The sequence below is a fragment of the Phaethon aethereus genome (assembly GCF_964289735.1).
Source record: "Phaethon aethereus genome assembly, chromosome: W".
In the NCBI taxonomy this organism is placed as follows: domain Eukaryota; kingdom Metazoa; phylum Chordata; class Aves; order Phaethontiformes; family Phaethontidae; genus Phaethon; species Phaethon aethereus.
In genome coordinates this window covers 31,473,082-31,500,507 of record NC_138581.1, presented here as the reverse complement: position 1 = coordinate 31,500,507, position 27,426 = coordinate 31,473,082, and the positions used below count along the sequence as shown (strand labels likewise).

The 27,426-nt window shown below is 45.1% G+C and overlaps 1 protein-coding gene across 1 annotated transcript in view; it reads left to right on the top strand.

Annotated features, from left to right (window-relative positions):
- Positions 1 to 689: 689 nt before the first annotated feature.
- The window catches only part of LOC309415061 (ras GTPase-activating protein 1-like), a gene marked incomplete at both ends in the record, with an annotated part of 144,954 nt that continues 118,217 nt past the window's right edge, over positions 690 to 27,426 (top strand). Inside the window, one exon of the mRNA XM_082012453.1 lies at positions 690 to 1,144. Coding sequence (XP_081868579.1) covers positions 690 to 1,144 — 455 coding nt within the window. The remainder of the gene's footprint in view (positions 1,145 to 27,426) is intronic.

Genomic DNA, 27,426 nt, shown 5'->3' with positions numbered 1-27,426 from the left:
TTTTACTGCTTCATGTTTTGGTTTGGTTTAGTGCAAGAGGCTCACACGGTTGTTCTCAACTTCGATGCCGTAATTCGGAAGAGGAATAAACTTTGGCACGATCTGGGGAGATCCGCCTTTTCCTGTTTGGTTGTTGTGGCGTTATTTTGCCCCACCCCCCCCTTTTTTTTTTCCTCTCCCCCCGAGGCGAGGATGAGGGGGAACTCCTTATTCTTCTTTCCCCTGCTCTGTATCCCTTACGCCCCTCAGGAGGGAGCAGGGAACCTGCCCCCATCTTCTCTCGCGAGTACCTCGCTTTCCGCGAGCTGCTGTCTACTCTGAGAGGGAGAGAGGCCACTAAACGCGCAGGTGCGGCTCACCAATCTGCTCTTTTCTCTGTCACTACCTAGCTAGCTCCCCCTCTCTTTTCTTCTATTGCTCCGCCCATGGAGTCGCGCGCCCTCGCTGGCTCTCGGGGGGAGTGGAGTGAGAGTGTGGAGCTGTGTCTCTGCAGGAGTTGCTTCCTTCGCAGCCGCAGGGGGATAAGAAAGCAGCGCCGGGGCCTTGTGGAGTTACTTTAGGCGCTCAGGCGGCTATTGTTCCGAGCCCGTCTCTGCTGGAGAAATCTCCTCGTCCCGGTTCTGCTCTGCGGGCGGAAGTCGTCGCCACCCTGGTGTGCGGCGGGGAGGTAGGAGGGGGCGAGGCTCAACATGATGGCGGCCGAGGAAGGCGGTTCGGTTACCTCCGCCGGGATAGTGGGAGCCGTTGGCGGAGCTGAGTCGGAGCACTACCTCACCTTATGCCAGGGCAAGGAGCCGGGGCCGCAGGGCCCCTTCCTGGTGGGCTCTGGCGGGGACAGCCCGGGCGCCGGCGGTCCGATTTTGTGCTCGGCGCTGGGACTCCTGGCGCTAGGCTCGGGGCCTGCCCCTCTGGTGTCTGGAGGCGGTGGTACTGTGACAGCAACTGGCCAAGGCCAGGGGCCGGAGGTGCCCGGAGGGGTGCTGCCCCCACCCGAGCCCAGCACTATCGCCTTTCCCCCGCTGCCGCCACAGCCACCTTCCTTGGCAGGGGGGCTGGGGACTGTGGACGAAGGCGACTCATTGGATGGGCCGGAGTATGAAGAGGAGGAAGTGGCCATCCCGCTCAACGCTCCCCCCACGAACCAGTGAGTAGCAGCGTTTCTGTTCCTCGCCGGGCGCCCGCCACCCCTGGGAGCTTCCCCCGCGGGAGGGGGGGGCGCCGCAGCGTGTAAAGTGTATGTCAAACTCCCGTGGACGTGTCGTAGAAGTTTTTAATTGGGTTATGTTTGGGGAGAAGAAGCAATCGGAAAAAGAAACTGCAAGTCTTCATTAAGGTTTTTATTATACTTATCCTTCCATTAGGTTACTCAGGATTTCTACAGTGCTAGTTATATAAAGAATCTTGCACTAGAGGCAGAGCAGTTCTGTGTTTATATTTTGTTAAATAAAAAAATCAGATAATGCTATATTGAGCTCATCTAACTAGCGAGTGCTTTAAGTACAACCTTTGGATTTAACAATGAACTAACTCTAGGAAGTCTACAGATTTACATAAAAAGGTTGCAAGGCTTGTATTGGAACAGCCCTCAAGCAGGTACCTTATTCTCCCCAAAACGAAACGGTTTCAAAGGCTTAAATTGCTTATGTTGGTATCTAGAAATATGTTATTCCTGAAGTTATAGTACGTATAGAGAATAACAGGGTTTCAAGATACAGGATGGCAGATATGTTCAAGGTATAGGTCAAAGTTCATCTGAATTTGGGTTCCTTTTTACCTTTTCTCATAACTCCAGCATCAGAGAGTTAGCTTCTGCATTATTTCAAGTATTTCCAAGATTTCAGAAGCCATTGCAGTTGTAAGGAGGAGGTAAACTGTAATATTAAATGATTTAAAAAGAAAAAAAAAATCTCTAACCTTGGCAGGCTTTCTACTAATCCTTTCCTCTTTTAAATTCTTGAGTTTTTGTGGAAATTAATAAAGAATAAGAATTTGTTTTGTGAAGACAGTGTTTGAATAGTCTTAAAGTTGAACACTTCCATAAAGAGCTAGCAATATAATTGGGCAGTTTAGATAAAGCTGAGGAGGGAAATAGAAGCACATAAAGGTGGTTACTTCTTCAGTATTGTGTATCGAGTCAGACAGATACAGAATTCTGGTCTTCTGGTTTTCTCTCTGAAAGATCAGACTGCTTTTTCTGTTAAAACTGGTTATTATGTTTCTCAAAGTAGGGTTTTTTTAAAAAATATTTTTAGAAAGAGGGGTAATTCTTGATGAATGATCATGTATTTGATACTAAGTAATTGTTACTACTCTGACAGCGAAATCCACTTACATTTGTGAGAGTATTGTCTTGTAACTCATATGATAGTATGAAGGTTAACTTTCATAAAAGAGGTGTCGTGGTTTAGCCCCAGCCGGCAACTAAGCACCACGCAGCCGCTCGCTCACTCTCCCTCCCACAGTGGGACGGGGGAGAGAATTAGGAAAAACCTCGTGGGTTGAGATAAACACGGTTTAATAGGACAGAAAGAAAGAAGGGAACAATAATGATAATACCAACAAAGGAATGTACAAGAACAAGTGAGGCCCAATACAGAAATTGCTCACCACCCAGTGATCGACAGCCCGTCCCCGAGCAGCGATTTCCGCCCCCCGGCCAACTCCAGTTTATGTACTGGGCATGACGTCGGATGGTAGGGAATATCTCTTTGGCCAGTCTGGGTCAGCTGTCCCGGCTGTGTCCCCTCCCAGCTCCCCGTGCACCCCCAGCCTGCTTGCTGGCAGGCCAGCACAAGAAGCTGGACTGTCCTTGATGGCTCAGCAACAACCCAAAACATCAGCACATTATCAACAGTTCCTCATCCCAAATCCAAAACACAGTCTCACACTAGCTTCTGTGAAGAAAACCAGCTCTATCCTGGCTGAAACCAGGACAGTATCCACCCCTTATTCCATACCATTTACGTCATGCCCAGGTCCTATACTTTTCAATACATTCCAATTATTCATTATTACTCTTCCTGTCTTTTAATATATACACACAGATATCACTTTCTTAGTCCATGGGCCATCACTTTAAAATGTCTGTGGAGTTCAGTCAGTCCATGACTCTGGGCTTCATCCATCATAGCAGTCTCTCAGGGCAGGGGAGATGGTATGTGGTGTTGGATTGTCATCTGGCACGGTCCATGTCCATGATCTGCAGGTCGAAGATGTCGATCTCGAGGCATTTGTTGGGCGCAAGCTGCTGAAGCCAGTTCTGGTTTCATCACTGCTGCACGTTGCTTGGTTTCAGTGAAGCTCATTCTTCATCAGTCTGGGTGATTCTTACTATAATACCATTGATATGGTAGATAGCAACCATAGTAGTAATGTCATACTGAACAATTAACATAATACAATTCAAATTATTGACTGTTTTCACCCAAAATCAAGTCTCCTTGAGGTACACATCGGACTTCCCCATCCTTCCGCATTACCCACCAAGTGCACCCAGGTCCCTGGGCAAAGGCAATCCCACGAACGGGTTTGCTGTTCCTAATGCAGGAGTAACCCAGACTGTCTTCCCCAGCATGTTTCTCACATGCACCACAGGGACTTTATCCCCTTCTACAGTACGTAGAAATTTTGATTGGGCAGGGCCGGCTCTATTAGTAGATCCCCTAGTGTTGACTAACCAGGTGGCTTTGGCTAAATGTTTATCCCAATGTTTGAATGTCCCGTCACCCATTGCTCTCAGGGTAGTCTTTAACAGTCCGTTGTATCGTTCAATTTTTCCAGAAGCTGGTGCATGATAGGGGATATGATACACCCACTCAATGCCGTGCTCTTTGGCCCAGGTGTCTATGAGGTTGTTTCGGAAATGAGTCCCATTGTCTGACTCAATTCTTTCGGGGGTGCCATGTCGCCATAAGACTTGCTTTTCAAGGCCCAGGATAGTGTTCCGGGCGGTGGCATGGGGCACAGGGTATGTTTCCAGCCATCCGGTGGTTGCTTCCACCATGGTAAGCACATAGCGCTTGCCTTGGCGAGTTTGTGGAAGTGTGATATAGTCAATCTGCCAGGCCTCCCCATATTTATATTTCAACCATCGTCCTTCATACCAGAGGGGCTTTAACTGCTTGGCTTGTTTGATCGCAGCACACGTCTCACACTCATGGATAACCTGTGCAATAGCATCCATGGTCAGGTCCACCCCTCGATCCCGAGCCCATCTATATGTTGCATCTCTTCCCTGATGGCCTGAGGTATCATGGGCCCACCGAGCTATAAATAATTCACCCTTATGTTGCCAGTCCAGATCCACCTGAGCCACTTCAATCTTAGCAGCCTGATCCACCTGATGGTTGTTTTGATGTTCTTCGGTGGCCCGACTCTTGGGTACGTGAGCATCTACATGGCGTACTTTTATGACGAGATTCTCTAGTCGGGCAGCAATATCTTGCCACAATTCAGCAGCCCAGATGGGCTTGCCTCTGCGTTGCCAGTTGCTCTGCTTCCATTGCTGCAGCCACCCCCATAGAGCATTTGCTACCATCCATGAGTCAGTATAAAGATAGAGTACTGGCCATTTTTCTCGTTCAGCAATATCTAAAGCCAGCTGGATGGCTTTCACCTCCGCAAACTGACTTGATTCACCTTGTCCTTCAGCCACTTCTGCAACTTGTCGTATAGGGCTCCATACAGCAGCTTTCCACCTTCGATGTTTGCCTACAATACGACAGGACCCATCAGTAAACAGGGCATATTGCCTTTCGTTCTCTGGCAGTTCATTATATGGTGGAGCCTCTTCAGCACGCGCCACCTCCTCTTCCGGTGATATTCCAAAATCTTTGCCTTCTGGCCAGTCCATGATCACTTCCAAGATTCCCGGGCGATTAAGGTTTCCTATTCGAGCCCGCTGTGTAATAAGCGCGACCCACTTACTCCACGTAGCATCAGTCGCATGATGCATAGAGGGGACCCTCCCTTTGAACATCCAGCCCAGCACTGGCAGTCGGGGTGCCAGGAGGAGCTGTGCTTCAGTACCAACCACTTCTGAGGCAGCTCGAACTCCTTCATATGCCGCCAGTATCTCCTTTTCAGTTGGAGTATAGCGGGACTCAGATCCCCTATATCCTCGACTCCAAAACCCTAGAGGTCGACCTCGAGTCTCTCCTGGTGCCTTCTGCCAGAGACTCCAGGTAGGGCCATTCTCCCCGGCTGCCGTGTAGAGCACATTTTTAACATCTTGTCCTGCCCGGACTGGCCCGAGGGCTACGGCATGAACTATCTCCTGTTTGATTTGTTCGAAGGCTTGTCGTTGCTCAGGGCCCCATTTAAAATCGTTCTTCTTCCGGGTCACTTGATAAAGAGGGCTTACAATCAGACTGTAATTTGGAATATGCATTCTCCAGAAACCCACAACACCCAGAAATGCTTGTGTTTCTTTTTTGCTAGTTGGTGGAGACATACCTGTTATTTAGTTGATCACATCCGTTGGGATCTGTCGACGTCCATCTTGCCATTTTAGTCCTAAAAACTGGATCTCTTGTGCAGGTCCCTTGACTTTACTTTGTTTTATAGCAAAACCAGCTTTCTGAGGGATTTGAATTATTTTCTTCCCTTTCTCGAAAACTTCTTCTGCTGTGTTGCCCCATACGATGATGTCATCAATGTATTGCAGATGCTCTGGAGCTTCACCCTGTTCCAGTGCAGTTTGTATCAGCCCATGGCAAATGGTAGGGCTGTGTTTCCACCCCTGGGGAAGTCGATTCCAGGTGTATTGGACACCCCTCCAAGTGAAAGCAAACTGTGGCCTGCACTCTGCCGCCAAAGGGATCGAGAAAAATGCGTTAGCAATATCAATGGTGGCGTACCACTTGGCTGCCTTTGACTCCAGTTCATATTGAAGTTCTAGCATGTCCGGCACGGCAGTGCTCAGTGGCGGCGTGACTTCATTCAGGCCACGATAGTCTACTGTCCGTCTCCACTCTCCATTAGACTTTCGCACTGGCCATATGGGGCTGTTAAAGGGTGAGCGAGTCTTGCTGATCACTCCTTGGCTCTCCAGCCGACGAATCAGCTCATGGATGGGGATCAGGGAGTCTCTGTTGGTGCGATATTGCCGCCGGTGCACTGTTGTGGTAGCGATCGGCACCTGTTGTTCTTTGACCCTGAGCAACCCCACCACAGAAGGGTCCTCTGAGAGACCAGGCAAGGTGGACAGCTGTTTAATTTCTTCCGTCTCCAAGGCAGCTATACCAAAAGCCCACCGGTACCCTTTTGGGTCCTTGAAATACCCTCTGCTGAGGTAGTCTATGCCCAGGATGCATGGAGCCTCCGGGCCAGTCACAATGGGGTGCTTCTGCCACTCATTCCCAGGTAGGCTCACTTCGGCCTCCAGTACAGTCAGCTGTTGGGATCCCCCTGTCACTCCAGAAATACAGATGGGTTCTGCCCCTATATGGCTTGATGGCATCAGGGTACATTGTGCACCGGTGTCCACTAAAGCCTTATATTCCTGTGGGTCTGATGTGCCAGGCCATCTAATCCACACAGTCCAATAAACTCGGTTGTCCCTCTCCTCCGCCTGACTGGAGGCAGGGCCCCTCTAATCCTGCTCATAGTACTCGTTACCCACTTCTTGTAAATAGGAATCAGAAGTCCCTTCAAGAGGATCAGAGGTGAGATCAGCTCTTCTATTCTTTCTGGGAAGCTGCCCACTGGAAAGTGGAACGACGATTTTCCTCGAGGAACCTGAACCCCCTTTTGTAATTGTTTTTCCTTGCAGCTCGCGTACTCGTGCCTCTAGGGTCGAGGTAGGTTTTCCATCCCACCTCCTCATGCCCTCTCCGTAGTCACGCAATTGAAACCACAGGGTGGCTCGTGGTGTGTATCCTCTGTATCTTCTCTCTTGAACAGAAGAGCGCTTACTCCTAATGGCTGAGACACTGGTCCGTATGGGTGGAGGGTAGGGCATATCCTCTTTGAATTGCCGGAACTCTCGGGACAGTTTCTCTATAGCAGAGACGCAGGCCCGTAGGGAGGAAGAGAGACTTTCTTCGTATTGCCGGAGTTGGCCAGCCAATTCATCCACCGTTGGTCTCTCTCCGTCCTTCCAGGCCATTACTGCTAATGAGTTGGCATATGATGAGGGTGTACTCCGTACAAACTTCCGCCACATAGGTTGCGTACAATTGACTTCATCTGGATCTTTGGATGATTGTCCATTGTCCAAGTCACCATAAATCACTTCCAGCACCGCTAGCTCCCTCAGGTACTGGATACCTTTCTCCGTGGTGGTCCACTTGCCTGGGTGACATAGAACATCTTCCTTGAAGGGGTACCTTTCCTTCACACCCGACAGGAGTCGTCTCCAGAGGCTGAGGACTCGTGCACCTTTTCCAATTGCTTTGTCAATGCCCCCTTCCCTAGAAAGGGATCCCAGCTGCTTGGCTTCCCTACCCTCTAATTCCAGGCTACTGGCCCCATTATCCCAGCATCGGAGCAGCCAGGTGACAATGTGCTCACCTGGACGACGGCTGAAATCCTTTCGCATATCTCGCAATTCACTCAGGGATAGAGATCGGGTAGTTACCGTCTCTTTTATGAGTTCTTCCTCTTCCTCCTCTTCAAGTGATGACTCGCTCTCTTCCCTCTTCCGTACTTGTGATGGCCCTGCTTCAGAGCACTCTGCCTCCTCGTTCTCTTCCTCTGGCTCCTTCTTAGCAGAATCTTCCTCCTCCCTTACTAAACGAGCTGACTTCCGCTTCCAAGATTTCTTCTTTTGTACAGGGGCAACTGATACTGGGATGGGCTGGTTCTCTGGTTCAGCTGCAACAGTCTGAGTAGCTACAGTGCCCGCCGTGGGGGTTGGAGCAGTCACAGTGCCTGCCACATTGCCATCAGACCCGGAGAGCCTCTCTCCCCTTTGCACAGTGTTAAATAGGGTTCTGTAGGCATGGGCCAGGCCCCAGCACATGGCAATGATTTGTGTCTCCTTGGAGCTGCCAGGCTGACAGCATACTTCTTCCAAATATTCTGCTAGTTTATCAGGATTCTGCACTTGTTCGGGAGTGAAGCTCCAAAACACCGGAGGTGCCCACCGCCCCAGGCATTTGCCCATGCTGTTCCACACACCCTGCCATTCATAACTATCCAGCCTTGGGGCAGATCTCCGGGTGATATTCTTAAATTGCTTGCCAACCTTAGACAAAACCGAAACAATGTTCCCCAGAAGTAGCAATAGAGGTATTTTAACTACCCAAGGGTGTTCAAAATACTGAAAAATTATTGTGATGAAGGAGGAAATGTTATGATAGAGGGTAGCAAAGGTACCATTCTGCATTTCCTCCATAAAAAAACCTTTCAGAGGCAGAAGTATAATTGCTAATCGTCTCCACAAGACTGTAGCCAAAATACAGTAACGGCTTTAGTACAGAGCTCAGATGATACCACATTAAGCTCAAGGTCAGTGCTCTAAAAACAAAATTCACAGGCGAGACATTACTAATCATTGCAGAGTACAGCAGCCCGCAGAAACCAACACCAGTCCTTAACATGTACAGCAAAGACGAGAGCATGATGCAAATCAAATAAACTGATATTGTGACCTGCAACCATTATTATCTCAAGCCTCGGGCCCCACGTTGGGCGCCAAAAAGGACTGTCGTGGTTTAGTCCCAGCCGGCAACTAAGTACCACACAGCCGCTCGCTCACTCTCCCTCCCACAGTGGGACGGGAGAGAGAATTAGGAAAAACCTCGTGGGTTGAGATACACACGGTTTAATAGGACAGAAAGAAAGAAGGGAACAATAATGATAATACCAACAAAGGAATGTACAAGAACAAGTGAGGCCCAATACAGAAATTGCTCACCACCCAGTGATCGACAGCCCGTCCCCGATCAGCGATTTCCGCCCCCCGGCCAACTCCAGTTTATGTACTGGGCATGACGTCGGATGGTAGGGAATATCTCTTTGGCCAGTCTGGGTCAGCTGTCCCGGCTGTGTCCCCTCCCAGCTCCCCGTGCACCCCCAGCCTGCTTGCTGGCAGGCCAGCAGGAGAAGCTGGACTGTCCTTGATGGCTCAGCAACAACCCAAAACATCAGCACATTATCAACAGTTTCTCATCCCAAATCCAAAACACAGTCTCACACTAGCTTCTGTGAAGAAAACCAGCTCTATCCTGGCTGAAACCAGGACAAGAGGATACAAAATTTCTGACAAAAAGCATGTTCTAGGGGGAAGACTGTGGAGGCCCTAATTTTCTGTATTGGGCGATGAGGCTACTTACCTTATTAAGACAAAGGGGATATTGAAGTCTTTGCAGGACCAGCATAACTGTGTAGTTGAGTATTTGCTCTTGCAGATACTTTATTTTACTGCTTAGATATTTTTATATTAGATTTTAAAAAAAATTGATTTAGAAACTCCATCTGCTTAACTGTTTTTTTCTCTTTGTAACTTATCCTTTTTGTGGCTTAAGAAAAAAAGGTTGTTTGCTAATTAAAAATAATTAGAAACTTTTTTTTCTTTCATGCATCTATTTTAATACAAAGTCAGTTTTTTACCATTCTCAGTTAAGTCATTTAAATTAGCCATATGTTGATAGTAAGTTGTATCCTTTCAGTCCCGATGTTTTATTTTGGAAGTGTCCTTTCTTTGTAGTCATACCATCTGCTTTTATAGAATTGAACTCTTGATTTATTACCAGAACAAAGATCTGTCACCTTAATATTATAAGCAAACACCTAATACACTTAACTTCCTCTTTTCATTTCCAAGTACCTCAGGAAAATGGGAATACATTTTAATGTGATTTCTTTAATTTTCTAGCAGTGGGAGGAGCTTGTCAATATGTAACAGATTCTTTTAATTAAAATACTGAAAATCCCAAAGTATGATTGATATTTATCTTTGACCCTTGTAAGGGCCTAAGGTGGCACCGCCAAGTTATAGGTTGAGGATACAGTAACAGATGCCAGACCAACAAGCCGTTGCTAAATATAGGTACAGTAATAAATACAGATCAGTAGTACAATTACCTGTGTTGTTACGATAACGTGCAGTAATTCAATAGTATGATTATCCAGGTCAAAACAACAGCAAATCCAATAGTTTACCAATACTGGGCTAAAGTTGATATCCATGAGTGCAAAGACTTACATAACCATGGTTATCGGGCAGAGCAGCAGGAAGCAGGGCATGGCTTCTTCAGATGAGTGATACAGATCAGCCGATGGGCTCGGAGTTTGTAATTCCCTGATTGGGCTGTCCTCTTTAATTGTTGAGTTGCAGAAGCACTATCTGGACATGTTAACCAATTATCACACATCCTACCTCCGTTCCTGTTCTGTCCTTGGTGTGTGGGGGGCATGCGAATACCATGTAAGGCAATGCTAGCCCCACAGTCCTGAGACTGACTTAATGATTGTCTGTTCAGTGTGTGCTTTTATATTTTGAGTATAGAAGTAGCATGTTTATGCTGTAGCTTAATGGTAGGTGGGAGGCACAGGATGCTAGGGAATAGAGTGGGCAATTCTGTGTGTGTTTTGGTCTTTTTCTCTGCGTTCTCTACACCATCTGCAAAGCTCGCTGCCAGAGGTTAATGTCAGTCTGAAATGGTGTTACAGAAATGCCTACACAATTAATGAATGAATGATACTTAATTTAGTAGTAAACCGTTGATATGTGAAATAGTTTAGTTGTTTATGTATTTGAATAAAAATCTTAAAGTTGACAGGATATATCTTAGTGTTGCATTAAGATGGCAGAAGCAGTTCCAGTATATTCCAACACAATTCATATTTTCATATGGTGTTTCTTTAAGCAGTGATGATCAGTTTGAAATGGAAAGTGGTTGAAATCACAAGATATTAACCTTACAAGATGAAATGGGTTGTCAAAATACTGTCTTGTTAAAACAAATATCTTACCCACAGGAGATATATTCTTACAGTCACTCTTGGTATCTGTTGAGGCAACATATTAGTGAGAAAAAACAAGTTGAAGACAGAGAGCTGGGTAGAGAAATATTAAATAAACGTGGCTTGAGGGAAAGTAAAAAATGTTTTGTCTCAACGTAGTGTGAAGTTATAGTTTCTTCAGATGAGTCTGTCAGAGGTAGCAAGTCCAGAGTTCTACAGCATTTGTTTATTTCAGTAGCTAATAAGAAAATGGTGTTTTTCTGAAAGTGCATAGTTTTACATTATTGAAGGCATATTGTCCTGTCACTGGACATGACTGAAAAGAGCCTGGCTCTGTTGTCTTGGCTCTGTTGTCTTGGTACCCTCCCTTCAGGTATTTATATATGTTGATGAGATTCCCCTCCCCCAAGCCTTCTCTTGGCTAAACAGTCCTAGCTTTCTCAGCCTTTCCTCACAGGAGAGATGCTCCAGTCCCTTCATCATCTTTGTGGCCCTTTCCTGGACTCTCACCAGTATGTCTGTGTCTCTCCTGTACTGGGGAGCCCAAAACTGAGCACAGGACTCCAGGTGTGGCCTCCTAATGCAGCCCAGGATACTCTTAGCTGCCTTTGTGGCAAGGGCACATTGCTGACTCATGTTCAACTTGGTGTCCACCGGGACCCCCAGGTCCTTTTACGTAAAGCTACTTTCCAGCTGGTAAGCCCCCAGCATGTGTATTAGTGCCTGGGGTTATTCTTCCCCAGGTGCAGGATTTTGCACTTCCCCTTGTTGAACTGCATGAGGTTCCTGTCAGCCCATTTCTCCAGTCTGTCGAGGTCCCTCTGGATGGCATCATGACTCTGGCGTATCAGCTGCTCCTCCCAGTTTTGTGTCATCTGCAAACTTGCTGAGGGTACACTCTGACCCATCATCCAGGTCATTAATGAAGATGTTGAACAGGACTGGACCCAGTATTGACCCCTGGGGTACACTACTAGTTACTGGCCTCCAACTAGACTTCATGCTGCTGACTACCACCCTCTGGGCCTGGCTGTTCAGCCAGTTTTTGGTACGCCTCGCTGTTTGCTCATCCTGCCCATACATCAACAACTTCTCTATGAGGATCTTATGAGAGACGATGTCAAAAGTCTTCCTGAAGGCTAGTGTTGTGGTTTAACCCCAGACGGCAACTAAGCACCACAACAGCTACTTGCTCGCTCCCCCCCCGGGGGGATGGGGGAGAGAATCGGAAGAGTAAAAGTGAGAAAACTCGTGGGTTGAGATAAAGACAGTTTAATAGGTAAAGCAAAAGCCATGCATGCAAGCAAAGCAAAACAAGGAATTAATTCACCACTTCTCATGGGCAGGCATCAGGTTCAGCCTGGCATCCCAGGTTCATCCATCTCCAGGAAAGCAGGGCTCCATCATGCGTAATGGTTACTTGGGAAGACAAAACACCATAACTCCAAATGTCTCCCCACTTCCTTCTTCTTCCCCCAGCTTTATATGCCAAGCATGATGTCATATGGTATGGAATATCCCTTTGGTCGGTTGGGGTCAGCTGTCCCAGCTGTGTCCCTTCCCAACTTCTTGTGCACCCTCAGCCTACTCACTGGTGGGGTGGTGTGAGAAGTAGAAAAGGCCTTGACTCTGTGTAAGCACTGCTCAACAATAACAAAAACATGTTTATATTATCAACACTGTTTTCAGCACAAATCCAGAACATAGCCCAGTACTAGCTGTTATGAAGGAAATTAACTCTGTCCCAGCCAAAACCAGCACAGCTAGGTAGGCAATATCTACTACTCTCCCCTGGTCTACCAGGCCAGGCATTTCATCATAGAAGGTTATCAGGTTGGTCAAGCAAGACTTCCCCTTGGTGAATCTATGCTGACTACTGCTGGTGATTTCTCTTGTCCTTCATGTGCTTGGAATTGGTTTCTGGGATTAGCTGCTCTATCACCTTCCCCAGGGATCGAGATGAGGCTGACTGGCCTGTAGTTTCCTGGGTCCCCTTTCTTGAAGATAGGGGTGACATTTGCTTTCTTCCACTCTTTGGGCACCTCTCCCAATTGCCATGATCATTCAAATATTATCGAGAGTGGCCTCGCAATGGCATCAGGCAGCTCCCTTGGCACTTGTGGGCACATCCCATCAGGGCCCGTGAGCTTATGTACATCCAGTTTGCTCTAAGTATTCCCTGACTTGACCTTCTTCCATCTTCCTTGTGCCAGCCTTTCCCCCGGTCTCTGGGACTTGGGATTCCTGAAGGCCGGTCTTGCCAGTACAGACTGAGGTGAAGGTGGCATTCAGTACCTCAGCCTTTTTCCATGTCCTGTGTCACCAGCCCCCCTGGCCCACATTTTCCCTAGACTGTCTTTTGCCACTTGTGTACTTATAGAAGCCCTTCTTGTTGCCTTTGGTGGAGGTGATCCTTGAATATTAACCAGCTCTCTTGGGCTCCTCTTCCCTCCAGGGCCTTCAAGACATGGTTTAGGGAACATGGTGGTGCTGGATTAATGGTTGGACTTGATGATCTTGAAGGTCCTTTCCAACCTTAGTGATTCTGTGATTATCCCATGGAACTCTTCCAAGCAGATCTCTGAAGAGGCCAAGACTGCTTTCCTGAAGTCCAGTGTTGTGATCTTGCGTTTTTCTTTCCCCCCAACTCTGCCATCTCATGGTCACTGCAGCCAAGGCTGCCTTTGACCTTTACATCCCCAGTGAGCCTTTCCTTGTTTGTGGGTATGAGGTCCAGCAGAGCCCCTCTCCTCGTTGGCTCTTCTATCACCTGTGTCAGGAAGCTGTCATTGCTCTCCAGGAACCTCCTGGATTGCTTATGTCCTGCTGTGTTCCTCCAACAGATATCGGGGTGGTTAAACTCTTCCTCGGCCCCCTTGCCTTCCTCCTCCCGTGGATGTGAGGCTAATTCTAGCTGTCTGTAGCTGTGATGTAACTTGATTTTAGTGTATGAGGTTTCTCTTCTGTTTCACAGTTAATGTGGTTAGCAGGTAACCTTTTTTTCTTCAGTTAATGAGTGTCTCTTGCTAATGCCTGCTCTCAAATTGTAGAGGGAAGATAAACACCTCTTCCTCCCTGCCCCCCCCCGCCCCCCCCAAGTTGCTGGGTATTTTGCTGATTTGTCCAGATCTTATAATTTGTGTACTTACAGAATATAATTGTATATAAATCTGTTTTTATTTCTGTCTGATCAGATGATGTCAGAAATGCTATTTTAAAGGAATGGTTAGGAGTAGCAGAACAAAATTGTACTTTAACCTTATGTTGGAAGCAAAGCAGTAAGTAAACTGAACATAAGTACATATAAATGGAAGCTTCAGACTTGGAAAAACAAAAGTGGAACAATCTTTGCTGGAATAAGTGTGAAGAGGAATTTTCTGGGGTTTTTGTTCTTTGTTGTTTTGGGTTTTTTGTTAGCTTTTTTTGTTGGGTTTTGGTTGGGTGGTGGTGTTTTTTTTGGTTGTGTTTTTGTTTTTAGTCAATACTTCTAATCAACAGCAGTCAAAGGTTATTTAATCTAAACAGTGAATAGAGACTCTTAACCTGTACTTTATCAAGCTTTTATTTTGTTGTGTGTTGTCTCCCAGAACTTCAACATGGGACTTATGCACTTTACCTACTGGCCTACCCTATTGAGAAGCATACTATCATGCCATATTTCTTCACCTTTTTGTGGCTGGGGAGGAACACTAATTTTGCTGTTAGGGGGCATAGATCTCTTCAGCATAGGACCGCATCTGTTGTTTCAGCCATAAATTCTTAGGATTCCTGCAGTAGTTTTCCTGTTTCCCCCATATCTTCCATTTCTTTTAAAAAAGGAAATGGTTTTGGCTGGGATAGAGTTAATTTTCTTTCTGATAACTGGTGTAGTGCTGTGTTTTGGAGTTGGGATGAAAATAATGTTGATACCATACTGATGGTTTTAGTTGTTGCTAAGCAGTCAAGGACGGTCCAGCTTCTCATGCTGGCCTGCCCGTGAGAAGGCTGGGGGTGCATGGGAAGAGGTTGGGAGGGGACACAGCCAGGACAGCTGACCCAAACTGGCCAAAGGGATATTCCATACCATACGACGTCATGCTCAGTATATAAACTGGGGGAGTTGGCCAGGGAGGTGTCGCGGCTCGGGAACTAACTGGGTATCGGTCAGTGGGTGATGAGCGATTGTGCTGTGCATCACTTGTTTTGTATCTTCTTTTATCATTATTGTTATTATTATTCCCCCCCGGTCCTATTAAACTGTCTTTATCTCAACCCACAAGTTCTACCTTATGGAAAAGGCATCTTATTTCAACATTTGTTTCATTGGGATACTTCTATGCAACACAGAATTCAGTGTTGTTCTGTATTTTTCTGTGTTCCTCTAGATTATGGTCGGCACCAATAAAATTTTACCAGTTCTTGACAATTTCCCTCTACTGTTTCATATACTTTCAGGCAGTCTTAGTTATTTTTTTTATTTTTATGTAAAACATTTGCTTGATCATTCTAGAATAGAAAAAAAGTTTAATTTTTTTTTTCATGGGTCTGTCTTTATGTTTTGTATATTTATAAATATACTGTTTATAGTTGAGGACCATTATTGGGGGACCTGCTTACTGGAACTTGTTACTTGAAGTAGTCTGGGATTATGTTAGTGGGAACAGCTATTAGAAGAGGTTTTGAAGAAAAGTATAAGAAAAGCTGAGGTGGATAAACAGAGTATTTTATTATTTTCTATATAGACAACTTTCCTCTTAATTTCTTCTGTAGAAGCTCAAGAATTCATCTTGTCTTTTTTTTAATTCTTTCTGAGGTAGCTAACAGTGTTGCTTAACTTTAAAAAGGTACACGTTACAAAATGATTAAATATTTATCGTTCTGTTAATTATTAATGTATAGAAACCAATGTTGCTAAATGAACTTGTAAGCTGCGGTAACATTTGAGGAAAGGTGTAGCCAGCTTGATAGGGTACTCAGTGTACCCATTCAGTGTTCTGATAAGTTAGTTAGAAGTCTGATTCTTGCAATGATTGGGTTCTAAAAAAAGTCATTCTCATCTTAATGTTCAACTTTATATTTTCAATAACTAATTGGGACCAATCTCACATAGAAACAATTTTTTAAAATGAAAAGTTGGTTGTTTAGTTTTGTTAACACTGAAATTTTAATACTTGCCCATCCTTAAGTGGGATTTGAGTTTATATAAGTATAAAGTTTTCCTCTGGTTGGAATGTGTATGTTAATGTTAAGGTATTTTAGCTATATGTAATTGTATTTAAAGCAGTTGAGTATGTAACTATATGGAAATGTTTAAAATCTTAGTTTGCTGTTAAGGAATCCTGTCATTGGCTCAACAGGGCTGGATATATGATTTTTCTCTTGTTAATACCTACTTATAGATATTTGGAAAAGGGTTTCTTTTATGAACTTCCCCATGCAGTGTATGTGGCTTTATTTTTCTGGGATAGTTTCCAGAAATTGAAGTTAATGGTGCGCTTAAATTTAGCTAGCATTTGATAACCAGCTCGGGAGTCTATGGTGATTCTGTGTAGTTTATATAAGCAGTTTTTCTATAAATAAATAAAAAATTAAGTCTACCTGTTTTTTTTCTTTAAGATTATGCATATGTATATATATGTTCCCCCATATGTAGTATCCCCCCCCAAAAGGATATTCTGTCTGTTGCTTACTCGTTGGGGTTTGTTTGGCTATTTTATTGATAACATTTATATATAGAAAGTTTGGTGCAATTTAAGAGGAATCATAAATCAATTAATTCCTTTTCCATATATCTATCTGTTAGTAGAATAAATAACACCGGAGACTGTGCAAGATCCAAGCTTGAATATTTTCTTAGTCCAGAAGATTAAGGAATGGCTTGCATTGTCTTATTCAAACTGCAGACAGATTTATGCATCCTTTCTTCTTACAAAGATTTCTGTACTTCCTGAGCATCTGTGGAGAGAGAGTATTTTTTTGTTGTTATTTCTACTCTTTGGCAATCTAAGGGATGCTACAGAAATGTCTTTATCTTTCCAAAAGCAGAATGTAACAAATAGCCTCCGAAGTAATAATCTTATTCTATATTCAAGTCTAGAAACAATGTTTTATTTATACCCATACTCAAATTCGCAATTCTATTAATTGTGTAAGTCATTCAAAACAAGCATTATGAGTTGGATAGTTTACATCCTATTTGTTCTTTTAAACACACTTAGTTCTCTTTTTAGTTCTACATGCACTTCTTTTGCATCACACTATTGGATTCAGTGTGTATATGGATCGTACTCTATAGGCAATTCCCACTTGTTCCTATTGCAGGTGTGAATCATTGGACATCTATCGATTTAGGCATTGTTTCTGTCTTGGAATTTAGTGTATAAAGCTCTAAATTTCACAGTTTTCTCACTAGAGCAGCAGTTCTTCACTGATGAGATGTACCTCACTAGTGAGGCATTCTAGCATCAAAGATTAGGTGAGAGTGGAGCACAAAATAAAAAAAACAAACTGCGCTTGGTTAGTTTGGGCTCTAATCCAGGGCTGTGCTGCTGACTGGGGGGTGAAAACAAAGACTGATATGAAGTAAGGTTCAGCACTGCTAGAGGCAGGGACTCTATATTTCAGTCCCTAGGAACACCAGTGTTGCTTCCAATGAGCAAAACTGACTGAGTGGGTAGAATAGTAAAAGGATGAGGAGAAAGTCCAAGAAGGCTTGGAGGTAGGAGGGGATGAAATGCAAGGAGAAAGTCAAGGAAACATTGGTACTTTTAATGAAATTAATGGCAGACAAGACAAATAACACTTTAGAAATTCTTAACTATTGCCAACCAAAATCTGGTGATTTGCACAATAGTATTAATATTGTTTCCATAGGAGCATTACTCCTAGTTTAAACAGAAAAAGGCATATCTCTGACCTGAGGGCACAAGAATGAAGCATGTAAAAATGAGATACTTCTTGCGAAGAACTCTAATGAGTTCCAGAATTAATTTCCTAAGCTGAGCTTTCAGTAAGAAAATGTGAGCTGCTTCAAGAGCCTATTTAGCTAAATTTCACCTATTTATTGGTGGCCTTTTTTAAAAAGGCAATCAATGTTCTTTTTGGTAAATATATATACATCAGGTAGGATTGGAAGAAATCTTTTGAGGTGCAAAGCTTGATCTTATGCTGTTGTCACATCTATTTTAAAGCTTATTATACTGTTTGTCCTTAAAGTACTTGAAACTTTTAGAGCCTTGCTTTAATAAAGCTATTAAAATTTATTACCTTTTGAATGTACACTTACTTCACCTTCTATCCTTGTTTACTCTTTTTATTAAGATTTATTGAGGTTTTTGGTTCATCTGTTCTGTGTAAATCCATAGTTTGTATATGCTCTGAAAGTATTTTAATGGCTGGTATTGGTAATGTGTACAACTCCCACAGTTAATGGCTTGGCACAGCTGGTATACTGAGGAATGCCTGTGAGAGTGACTTTCCATTTTAGTTGCCTGGTTCCTAATCTTGAGGTACAGCAGTGTTCTATTTTTCTACATACTGTTTCAAACAGGTTTTAGAACAGGTAACGGAGAAAAGCAGGCTTAATTCTTTATTAGGCATATATTTACTTTGTACCTCCACTTAGGAAAAATGCATAGGTGTCGTGATTTAACCCCAGCCGGCAACTAAGCACCACACAGTCTATGGACCACCCCTGTAAAATGTCCACAAAATGTCCATTGAGTTCGTGTAGTCCATGACTTTGGGCTCCATCCCTTACGGTGGTCACTCAGGACAGGAGGGGTAGTGTGTTGCGTGGTGTTACTGGGCACCAAAGCCAGCTCAGGTCAGGTCACTGCTGCACTTGCACTGCTTCTTGTAAGGCTTGTCCTCCATTAGTTCAGGTGGTTCCTTCTATAGTAATTCCTATAACATGCAACTCAAATCCTGAGTTACAACAATTTAAAGGTCTTTACATTACAATCTCTACCCCTGGTCCCTTTGGACCAGACCATCTGGTTTAATGTTGCAATGAACTCCTCCCCTTGCCCCTGCTCTGACTTGGACTTATCCACAGACTGCAGTCCCCCTTAGGAGAGTACCTGCTCCAAGTGGAGCCATATCTATGAGCTGCAGTCTCTCCAGGGGTATACCTGCTGTGGCATGGACTCATCCACAGGTCACAGTCCCTTCGACTTGAGTTCACATCAGAGTTCCAGCCTGTCCAGTACAGCAGCACAGAAACAGCAGCGATGCCCTGGCCATCTGCCAGCCCAGGTGCATGGCCATTGCTGTTATCAAAATGTTCCCAGGCACAGCAGAGTAAGATGATAAGCACTACAGCAAATAGCAGAAGCAAAAAGCAGCCACTAAAGAGCACTAGACTCTAATATGCAGTAAGGCAAGCAAGCCCCATGGCAAGCACAGGAGACTGCCGTTTAATAGCTAAACAGCAGTAACAGCTATAAATTTGATCTAGCATATTCTGTTCAAACCTGTTGTTTTCTCAAACCCTTTGAGCCCCACGTTGGGCACCAAAAAGGACTGTTGTGGTTTAACCCCAGATGGCAACTAAGCACCACACAGGCTTTTGCTCACTCTCCCACAGTGGGATGGGGGAGAGAATTGGAAGGGTAAAAGTGAGAAAAGTCATGGGTTGAGATAAAGACAGTTTAATAGGTAAAGTAAAAGCTGCACATGCAAGCAGAGCAAAACAAGGGATTCATTCACTACTTCCTATGGGCGGGCAGGTGTTCAGCCATCTCCAGGAAAGCAGGGCTCCATCATGCATAATGGTTACTTGGGAAGACAGAAAAGGCCTTGACTCTGTAAGCACTGCTTGGCAGTAACTAAAACATCCCTGTATTATCAACACTGTTATCAGCACAAATCCAAAACATAGCCTCATACTAGCTCTTATGAAGAAAATTAATTCTATCCCAGCCAAAACCAGCACAATAGGGATCAAAAAAGGATTAAAAGCCCCAACTTTTAGATGAGTGTGCAACACTTGATTTCATGCATGCTGGGTAAAGGACAATTGTTTGGCTTTTTTGGTCCTTCCCCCCCCCCCCCGTTTTTAGCTTCAGGTTAGTTTGGACTCTCTTGTTTCATTGTCTTACACATGCATCCATCCACTGTAGAAGTTGAAAGGTTTGCAGAGGTTTTTCTGGTTTCTGTCAGGAAATTTTGTGGAGAACTGCAAAGACCCAGTCAAAAATTGGTAACTAACAAGACAGAGGAAGGAAGGCACTGAATTTAATAAAGTATGAGTGAAACTTAGAATAATTTAATCTTTATGAATAATACATGTAACGTAAACAGCGCGACCTTGCATCTAACAAAGATGGCACAGAAAGCAGAATAAAAAATAAACAAATGAGAATACAGGATATCTTGGTGGTTTTCTCCCTGTTTTTGAGATTTCTGTATGCCACTTGAAATTGAGGATTTTTCTTCCTTTGAGGTAATCGTATCTGTGTTCCTAATGGGAATGATAAGATTCTGTAACGTTGTGAAAGGTATGAAGGTGGTGATTGTGAATTTATAGGTAGGGAGCTTTGACCATGTCTCCTAGAAGTTCTCCACTCTTGTTTTGGATTTTGTTTAAGCAGTCAGGTATGGCTAAGGAGAAGTGTGAAATGGGTGTGGCATTTGATGATGGATTTTTCTACTCACTATAATTTGGTTTTTAGACTGAAACAGGGAGATTTTAAACAGTTATAATCGTCTTCATTTCTACTAAGTTGCTTAAAAATATTTCTGCTCCCCTCCAGTGCTTTCTCCTTCTATTACTTCTTCCCTGGCCCTACTGTGTTCCTAAGTTAAAATTGCAGCATACTGTAAAAGCAAAATGCTTTAGTGGAACAACAACGCCTCAGAATACTTGATTTTCCCATATGTAAAAAGGAAATATGTAAATAAAGGGATTTGGTTGAACCACATGACCTGTTTCCACACATGGTAGCAACTACTTCCTTACAGATGGCAAATTCACTATCTACTACCTCTTTGTGAACAGCCTGTTCATGAACCTTGTAGTGCTTCAGTGTTGGGGGCTGCTAAGTGACCTGTTATTGTCCCATGAACTTGCTAAAGGGCTGCAGCATAATAACATTCCTGCTCACAGTAGGAGGTCTGTTAGCTGGTCCTAATGAGCCTGGTGTGACAAGTTTTCTGGTACCTAGCTTTTTCAGTGGGGCAGTGGAAAACTAAGGAGCTCTTGTTTGTAGGCTAGAGATAACAACTCTAACTCCCTGTGCAACTCATTTAATGAAATTCATGACCTGGCTTATGGCTCTCAACTACATGAAGTGGCTGAAGTGTCAGAAATGGTCTCTCATGCAGCTGTATGCTGGAAATACAATACAGCAGAGAGGAAACGGTCTAGGAGCCAGCAGTCCTGGCTAACCAGGGAGGTCCGAGTTGACTGGAGGTTAGCAAATGTGATGCCCATCTACAAGAAGGGCCGGAAGGAGGATCTGGGGAACTACAGGCCTGTCAGTCTGACCTCGGTGCCAGGGAAGGTTATGGAGCAGATCATCTTAAGTGCCATCACGTGGTACGTACAGGACAGCTAGGTGATCAGGCCCAGTCAGCATGGGTTTATGAAAGGCGGGTCCTACTTGACTAACCTGATCTCCTTCTATGGCAAGGTGACCTGCTTAGTGGATGAGGGAAAGGCTGTGGATGTTGTCTACCTAGACTTCAGTAAAGCCTTTGACAGCGACTCTCACAGCATTCTCCTGGAGAACCTGGCTGCCCACGGCTTGGCTGGATGGCTAGGCCCAAAGAGCGGTGGTGAATGGAGTTAAATCCAGTTGGCGGCTGGTCATAAGTGGGCTCAGTATTGGGGTCAGTTCTGTTTAATATCTTTATCAATGATCTGGATGAGGGGATCAAGGGTACCCTCAGTAAGTTTGCAGACGACACCAAATTGGGTGGGAGTGTTGATCTGCTTGAGGGCAGGAAGGTTCTGCAGAGGGATCTGGACAGGCTGGATCGATGGGCTGAGGCCAATTGTATGAGATTCAACAATGCTAAGGGCCGGGTCCTGCACCTGGGTCACAACAACCCCATGCAATGCTACAGGCTTGGGGAAGAGTGGCTGGAGAGCTGCCCGGCAGAAAAGGACCTGGGAGTGTTGGTTGACAGCTGGCTGAATCTGAGCCAGCAGTGTGCCCATGTGGCCAAGAAGAGCAACAGCGTCCTGGCTTGTATCAGAAATAGTGTGGCCAGCGGGACTAAGGGAAGTGATTGTCCCTTTGTACTTGGCACTGGTGAGACCGCACCTTGAATACTGTGTTCAGTTTTGGGCCCCTCACTACACGAAGGATATTGAGTCACTGGAGCGTGTCCAGAGAAGGACAACGAAGCTGGTGAAGGGTGTGGAACACAAGTCTTATGAGGAGTGGCTGAGGGAACTGGGGTTGTTTATTCTGGAAGGGGGGGGAGGCCTCATTGCTCTCTACAACTACCTGAAAGGAGGTTGTAGTGAGGTGGGTGTTGGTCTCTTCTCCCAAGTAACTAGTGATAGGACGAGAGGTAATGGCCTCAAGTTGCGCCAGGGGAGGTTTAGATTGGATATTAGGAAAAATTTCTTCACCGAGAGGGTGGTCAGGCATTGGAACAGGCTTCCCAGGGAGGTGGTGGAGTCGCCATCTCTGGAGGTATTTAAAAGACATGTAGATGTGGTGCTTAGAGACATAGTTTAGTGGTGCATGTGGTAGTGTTAGGTTAACGGTTGGACTTCATGATCTTAAAGGTCTTCTCCAACCTAAATGATTCTATGATTCTATATGTTGCTTGTGTATATATCAGTGCACAGAATCCAAACTGTTTATGATGTTGTAGTTGTGTCTTCATTCTGTTTGTTTACTGTAATTACAGTTGTGATTCATAGGGTTGGAATTTTGAACATGCCACTTGTGATTTAAACTGACAGATGGAAATATTTCCTTGCACAGCATCTGATGGCTTTGTGAAGTGTGAAAGTCTATTATTAATATTGTCACAATTAACTATACTGCAATTTTTTTTTTTTTAAGAAGTTAGTTATAGCAATGGTTAAACAGCTGGTCATGGAAACGTCTATCTAAAACTATGGTCTATAATTAGTAAGACATCTTGTAGTTGAATCATTTCATAACCTTCTGTTGCAAGGCTACCTACGTTTTCTCTTTTGATGCATCTGATAATAGCTATTGTATTGTCAGGGCCCTAGCTGTGTGATTCAGAATGTTGTTTAGTGTTATTTGCTCAAAATATTGTGAAAATAGTGGATTATTCTTGTGGTTTAACCCCAGCTGGCAACTAAGCACCACACAGCCATTCACTCACTACCCCCAGTGGGATGGGGGGAGAATCGGAAGAGTAAAAGTGAGAAAACTCATTGGTTGGGGTGAAGGCAGTTTAAGAATTAAAAAAAGGAAGGGAAAAAACAAGGGGGGGGCAGGGACACACGGACGGGGACACAAAACCACCACCAAACCCAAGAAAAACAAGTGATGCAAAAGAAAACAGTTGCTCGCCACCAACTGACCAATGCTCAGGGACTGGGCAACCTCCATCCCCCCAGCTTTATATGCTGAGCATGATGTCATATGGTATGGAATATCCCTTTGGTCAGTTGGGGTCAGCTGTCCTGGCTGTGTCCCCTCCCAACTTCTTGTGCACCTCCAGCCTACTCGCTGGTGGGGTGGTGTGAGAAGCGGAAAAGGCCTTGACTCTGTGGTAGCACTGCTCAGCAGTAACTAAAAAATTTGTGTGTTATCAACACTGTTTTCAGCACAAATCCAAAACATAGCCCCATACAAGCTACCATGAAGAAAATTAACTCCATCCCAGCCAAAAACAGTACAATTATCATCACTTAAAACTTGCAATGTTAATGTTGGAAATACAGAAGTGTTCCTAGTTAGGACTAGGCAAGAGAAACAAGAGGCGACTAGAAATTGTAGGGATCTTGTCCTTTGCAGTGATGAAGGGTATAAATCTTAGTAGTAGTGAGTTACTGTTTGAAATGAGTACATTTGATAAGAGTCATGGCCAGAAGGTCAGCTTTCTTTTTGTGACTAGCTAGGCAAATTTTTTTACTTTGATAGCCTCCTATCCAAACTTTAATTCTCTTCATGAGACTAATAATATAGTGCACTGTAGGTAAGACAGCATTTTGCATCTCTTCAGGAAAAAAAATATATTTCGTGTAAAGTTGAGAGATGTTAAGCATTGCTTCTAACTGAATGCATTAAGCATTTGGCAGTTGGAACGGCATGGAATTTAAGTTATTGGTCTCGACCATAAAATGGTACAGAGCCTCCTAAGAGAGTGTCCTGGGTCTGGCTGGGCTGGAGTTAACGTTCTTCATAGCAGCCCCTGTGGTGCTTTGTTTTGGATTTGTGGGTAAAACAGTGTTGATAACACACTGGTATTTTGGCTGTTGCTGAACAGTGCTTGCACAGTGTCATGACTTTCTCAGTTTCTCACTCTGATCCCCCTGCTCTTCAGTAAGTAGGCTAGAGGTGGGCAAGAAGTTGAGAGGAGGCACAGCCAGGACAGCTGACTGAAATTGACCAAAGGGATATTCCATACCATATCAAGTCATGCTCAGAAATAATTAAAAAAAGTGTGTGTTTGTATCTTCCAAGGTAGCCATTGTTGGTCTACTTGTGGGAGGTAGTGAGTGATTGCCTTTTCATGGCTTCTGTTGTTTTGTTTTCTGTTTCCCTGTTGTGGTTTAACTGGGCAGGTAGCCAAAGCAACCAAACAACCACACAGCCGTTTGCTCACCCTCCCCCCCGCCCCCAGCAGAAAGGGGGAGAGAATTCGAAAAGAAAAAGGGTAGAACTCATGGCTTGAGATAAAGATGGTATAATAGGACAGGGAAAATAAGAAGAACAATAATGATAAAATATACAAAACAAGTGATGCACAGCGTAATTGCTCACCACTTGCTGACAGATGCCCAGTTAGTTCCTGAGCTGCAGCCCCTCCCCGGCCAACTCCCCCAGTTTATATACTGAGCATGATGTTGTATGGTATGGAATATCTCTTTGGCCAGCCTGGGTCAGCTGTCCTGGTTGTGTCCCCTCCCAGCTTCCCATGCACCCCCCACCTTCTTGCTGGCAGACTAGAGCATGGGAAGCGGGACAGTCCTTAGCTGCTTAGCAACAACTAAAACCATCGGTATGTTATCGGCATATTTTCATCCCAAATCCAAAGCATAGTCTCATACTAGCTTCTAAAAAGAAAATTAACTCTCTCCTAGCTGAAACTGGGACATTCCCCCAGTCCCCTTCCTTCATTCTTCAATAACTTTAAACTTTATCTCAACCTGACGTGTGGAATCAAACTTCACAACTCAAAAGAGTTATAAAGCAGGTATGTTTATTATGGCGCCGGATGCAAGGGGGATCGCTCCTCCTAACTTGCACACCGGAGAGGATAGCCGACAGTCATATATTGCGTTTTTACATGCATATTCATCATCAGGGTTGGGATATTAGAAAAGGTGGGGTTATTATAACTATTTCCAGGAACCCATTATCCTAGGTTCCCTCCTCCTTGCGCACGCATATTGCCATCTGGTGGTCGTCTATTGGGGTCTTCTGGAGGAAGGCTCATAGTCTTCTTCACTGTATACCTTCTCATGACTAGAGTACTGCAGTGGATGGCTATAAGCTCTTCCGAAGGGATAGGCAAGGAAGGAGAGGTGGTGGGGTGGCTCTGTATGTTAGGGAGTGTTTTGATTGTATAGAGCTCAATGATTGTGAAGATCAAGTTGAGTGCTTGTGGGTACGGATGAGGGGGAAGGCCAAGGAGGCAGATATCTTGCTGGGAGTCTGTTATAGACCACCTAACCAGGATGAAGAGACGGATGAGACATTCTATAAGCGACTGGCGGAGGTCTCGCATTCGCTAGCCCTTGTTCTTGTAGGGGACTTCAACCTACCGGACATCTGCTGGAAGTATAACATGGCAGAGAGGAAACAATCTAGGAGGTTCCTGGAGTGTGTGGAGGATAACTTCCTGACGCAGCTGGTAAGTGAGCCCACCAGGGGAGGTGCCTTGCTGTTCCTGCTGTTTACAAACAGAGAAGGACTGGTGAGAGATGTGGTGGTTGGAGGCTGTCTTGGGCTTAGCGACCACGACATGATAGAATTCTCAGTTGTGAGCGAAGTAAGGAGAGGGGTCAGCAAAGCTGCTACCATGGACTTCCGGAGGGCAGACTTTGGCCTGTTCAGGTCACTGGTTGAGGGAGTCCCTTGGGAGACAGTCCTGAAGGACAAAGGGGTCCAGGAAGGCTGGACAGTCCTCAAGAAGGAAATCTTAAAGGTGCAGGAGCAGGCGGTCCCCATGTGCCGTAAGAAGAGCTGGCGGGGAAGGCCACCGGCCTGGCTGATCAGGGAGATTTTGCTGGGACTCGGGAGAAAAAGGAGAGTTTATCACCTGTGGAAGAAAGGGAAGGCAACTCACGAAGAGTACAAGGATCTTTCTAGGTCAAGCAGGGACAAAATTAGAAAGGCAAAAGCCCAGCTAGAGCTTAGTCTGGCCACAGTCGTAAAGGATGACAAAAAATGCTTCTACAAATATATTAACAACAAAAAGAGAGGCAAAGAGAATCTCCATCCCTTACTGGATATGGTGAGGAACATTGTCACCAAGGATGAGGACAAGGCTGAGGTACTTAATGTCTTCTTTGCCTCAGTCTTTAATAGCCAGTCCAGGTATCCACAGGGTATTCGGCCCCCTGAGCTGGAAGGTGGGGATGGAGAGCACAATAACCCACCCATAATCCAGGAGGAAGCAGTTAAGGACCTGTTAAGCCACCTGGACACCCACAAGTCTATGGGGCCTGATGGGATTCACCCGAGAGTACTGAGAGAGCTGGCGGAGGAGCTTGCCAAGCCACTCTCCATCATTTATCAGCAGTCCTGGTTAACAGGGGAGGTCCCAGAAGACTGGAGGCTTGCCAATGTGACGCCCATCTACAAGAAAGGCCGGAAGGAGGATCCTGGGAACTACAGGCCTGTCAGCCTGACCTCTGTGCCGGGGAAGATCATGGAGCACTTGGTCTTGAGGGTGCTCACAGGGCATGTGCAGGACAACCAAGGGATCAGGCCCAGCCAGCATGGGTTCATGAAAAGGCAGGTCCTGCTTGACCAACCTGATCTCCTTCTATGACCAGGTGACCCGCCTAGTGGATGAGGGAAAGGCTGTGGACGTTGTCTACCTGGACTTTAGTAAAGCCTTTGACAGCATCTCCCACAGCTTTCTCCTGGAGAAACTGGCGGCCCGTGGCTTAGACAGGTTTACTGTTCGCTGGGTAAAGAACTGGCTGGATGGCCGAGCCCAGAGAGTTGTGGTGAATGGCGTTAAATCCGGCTGGCGGCCGGTCACAAGCGGTGTTCCCCAGGGCTCAGTTCTGGGGCCGGTCTTGTTCAATATCTTTATAGATGATCTGGATGAGGGGATCGAGTGCTCCCTCAGTAAGTTTGCAGATGGCACCAAGTTGGGTGGGAGTGTTGATCTGCTGGAGGGTAGGAGGGCTCTGCAGAG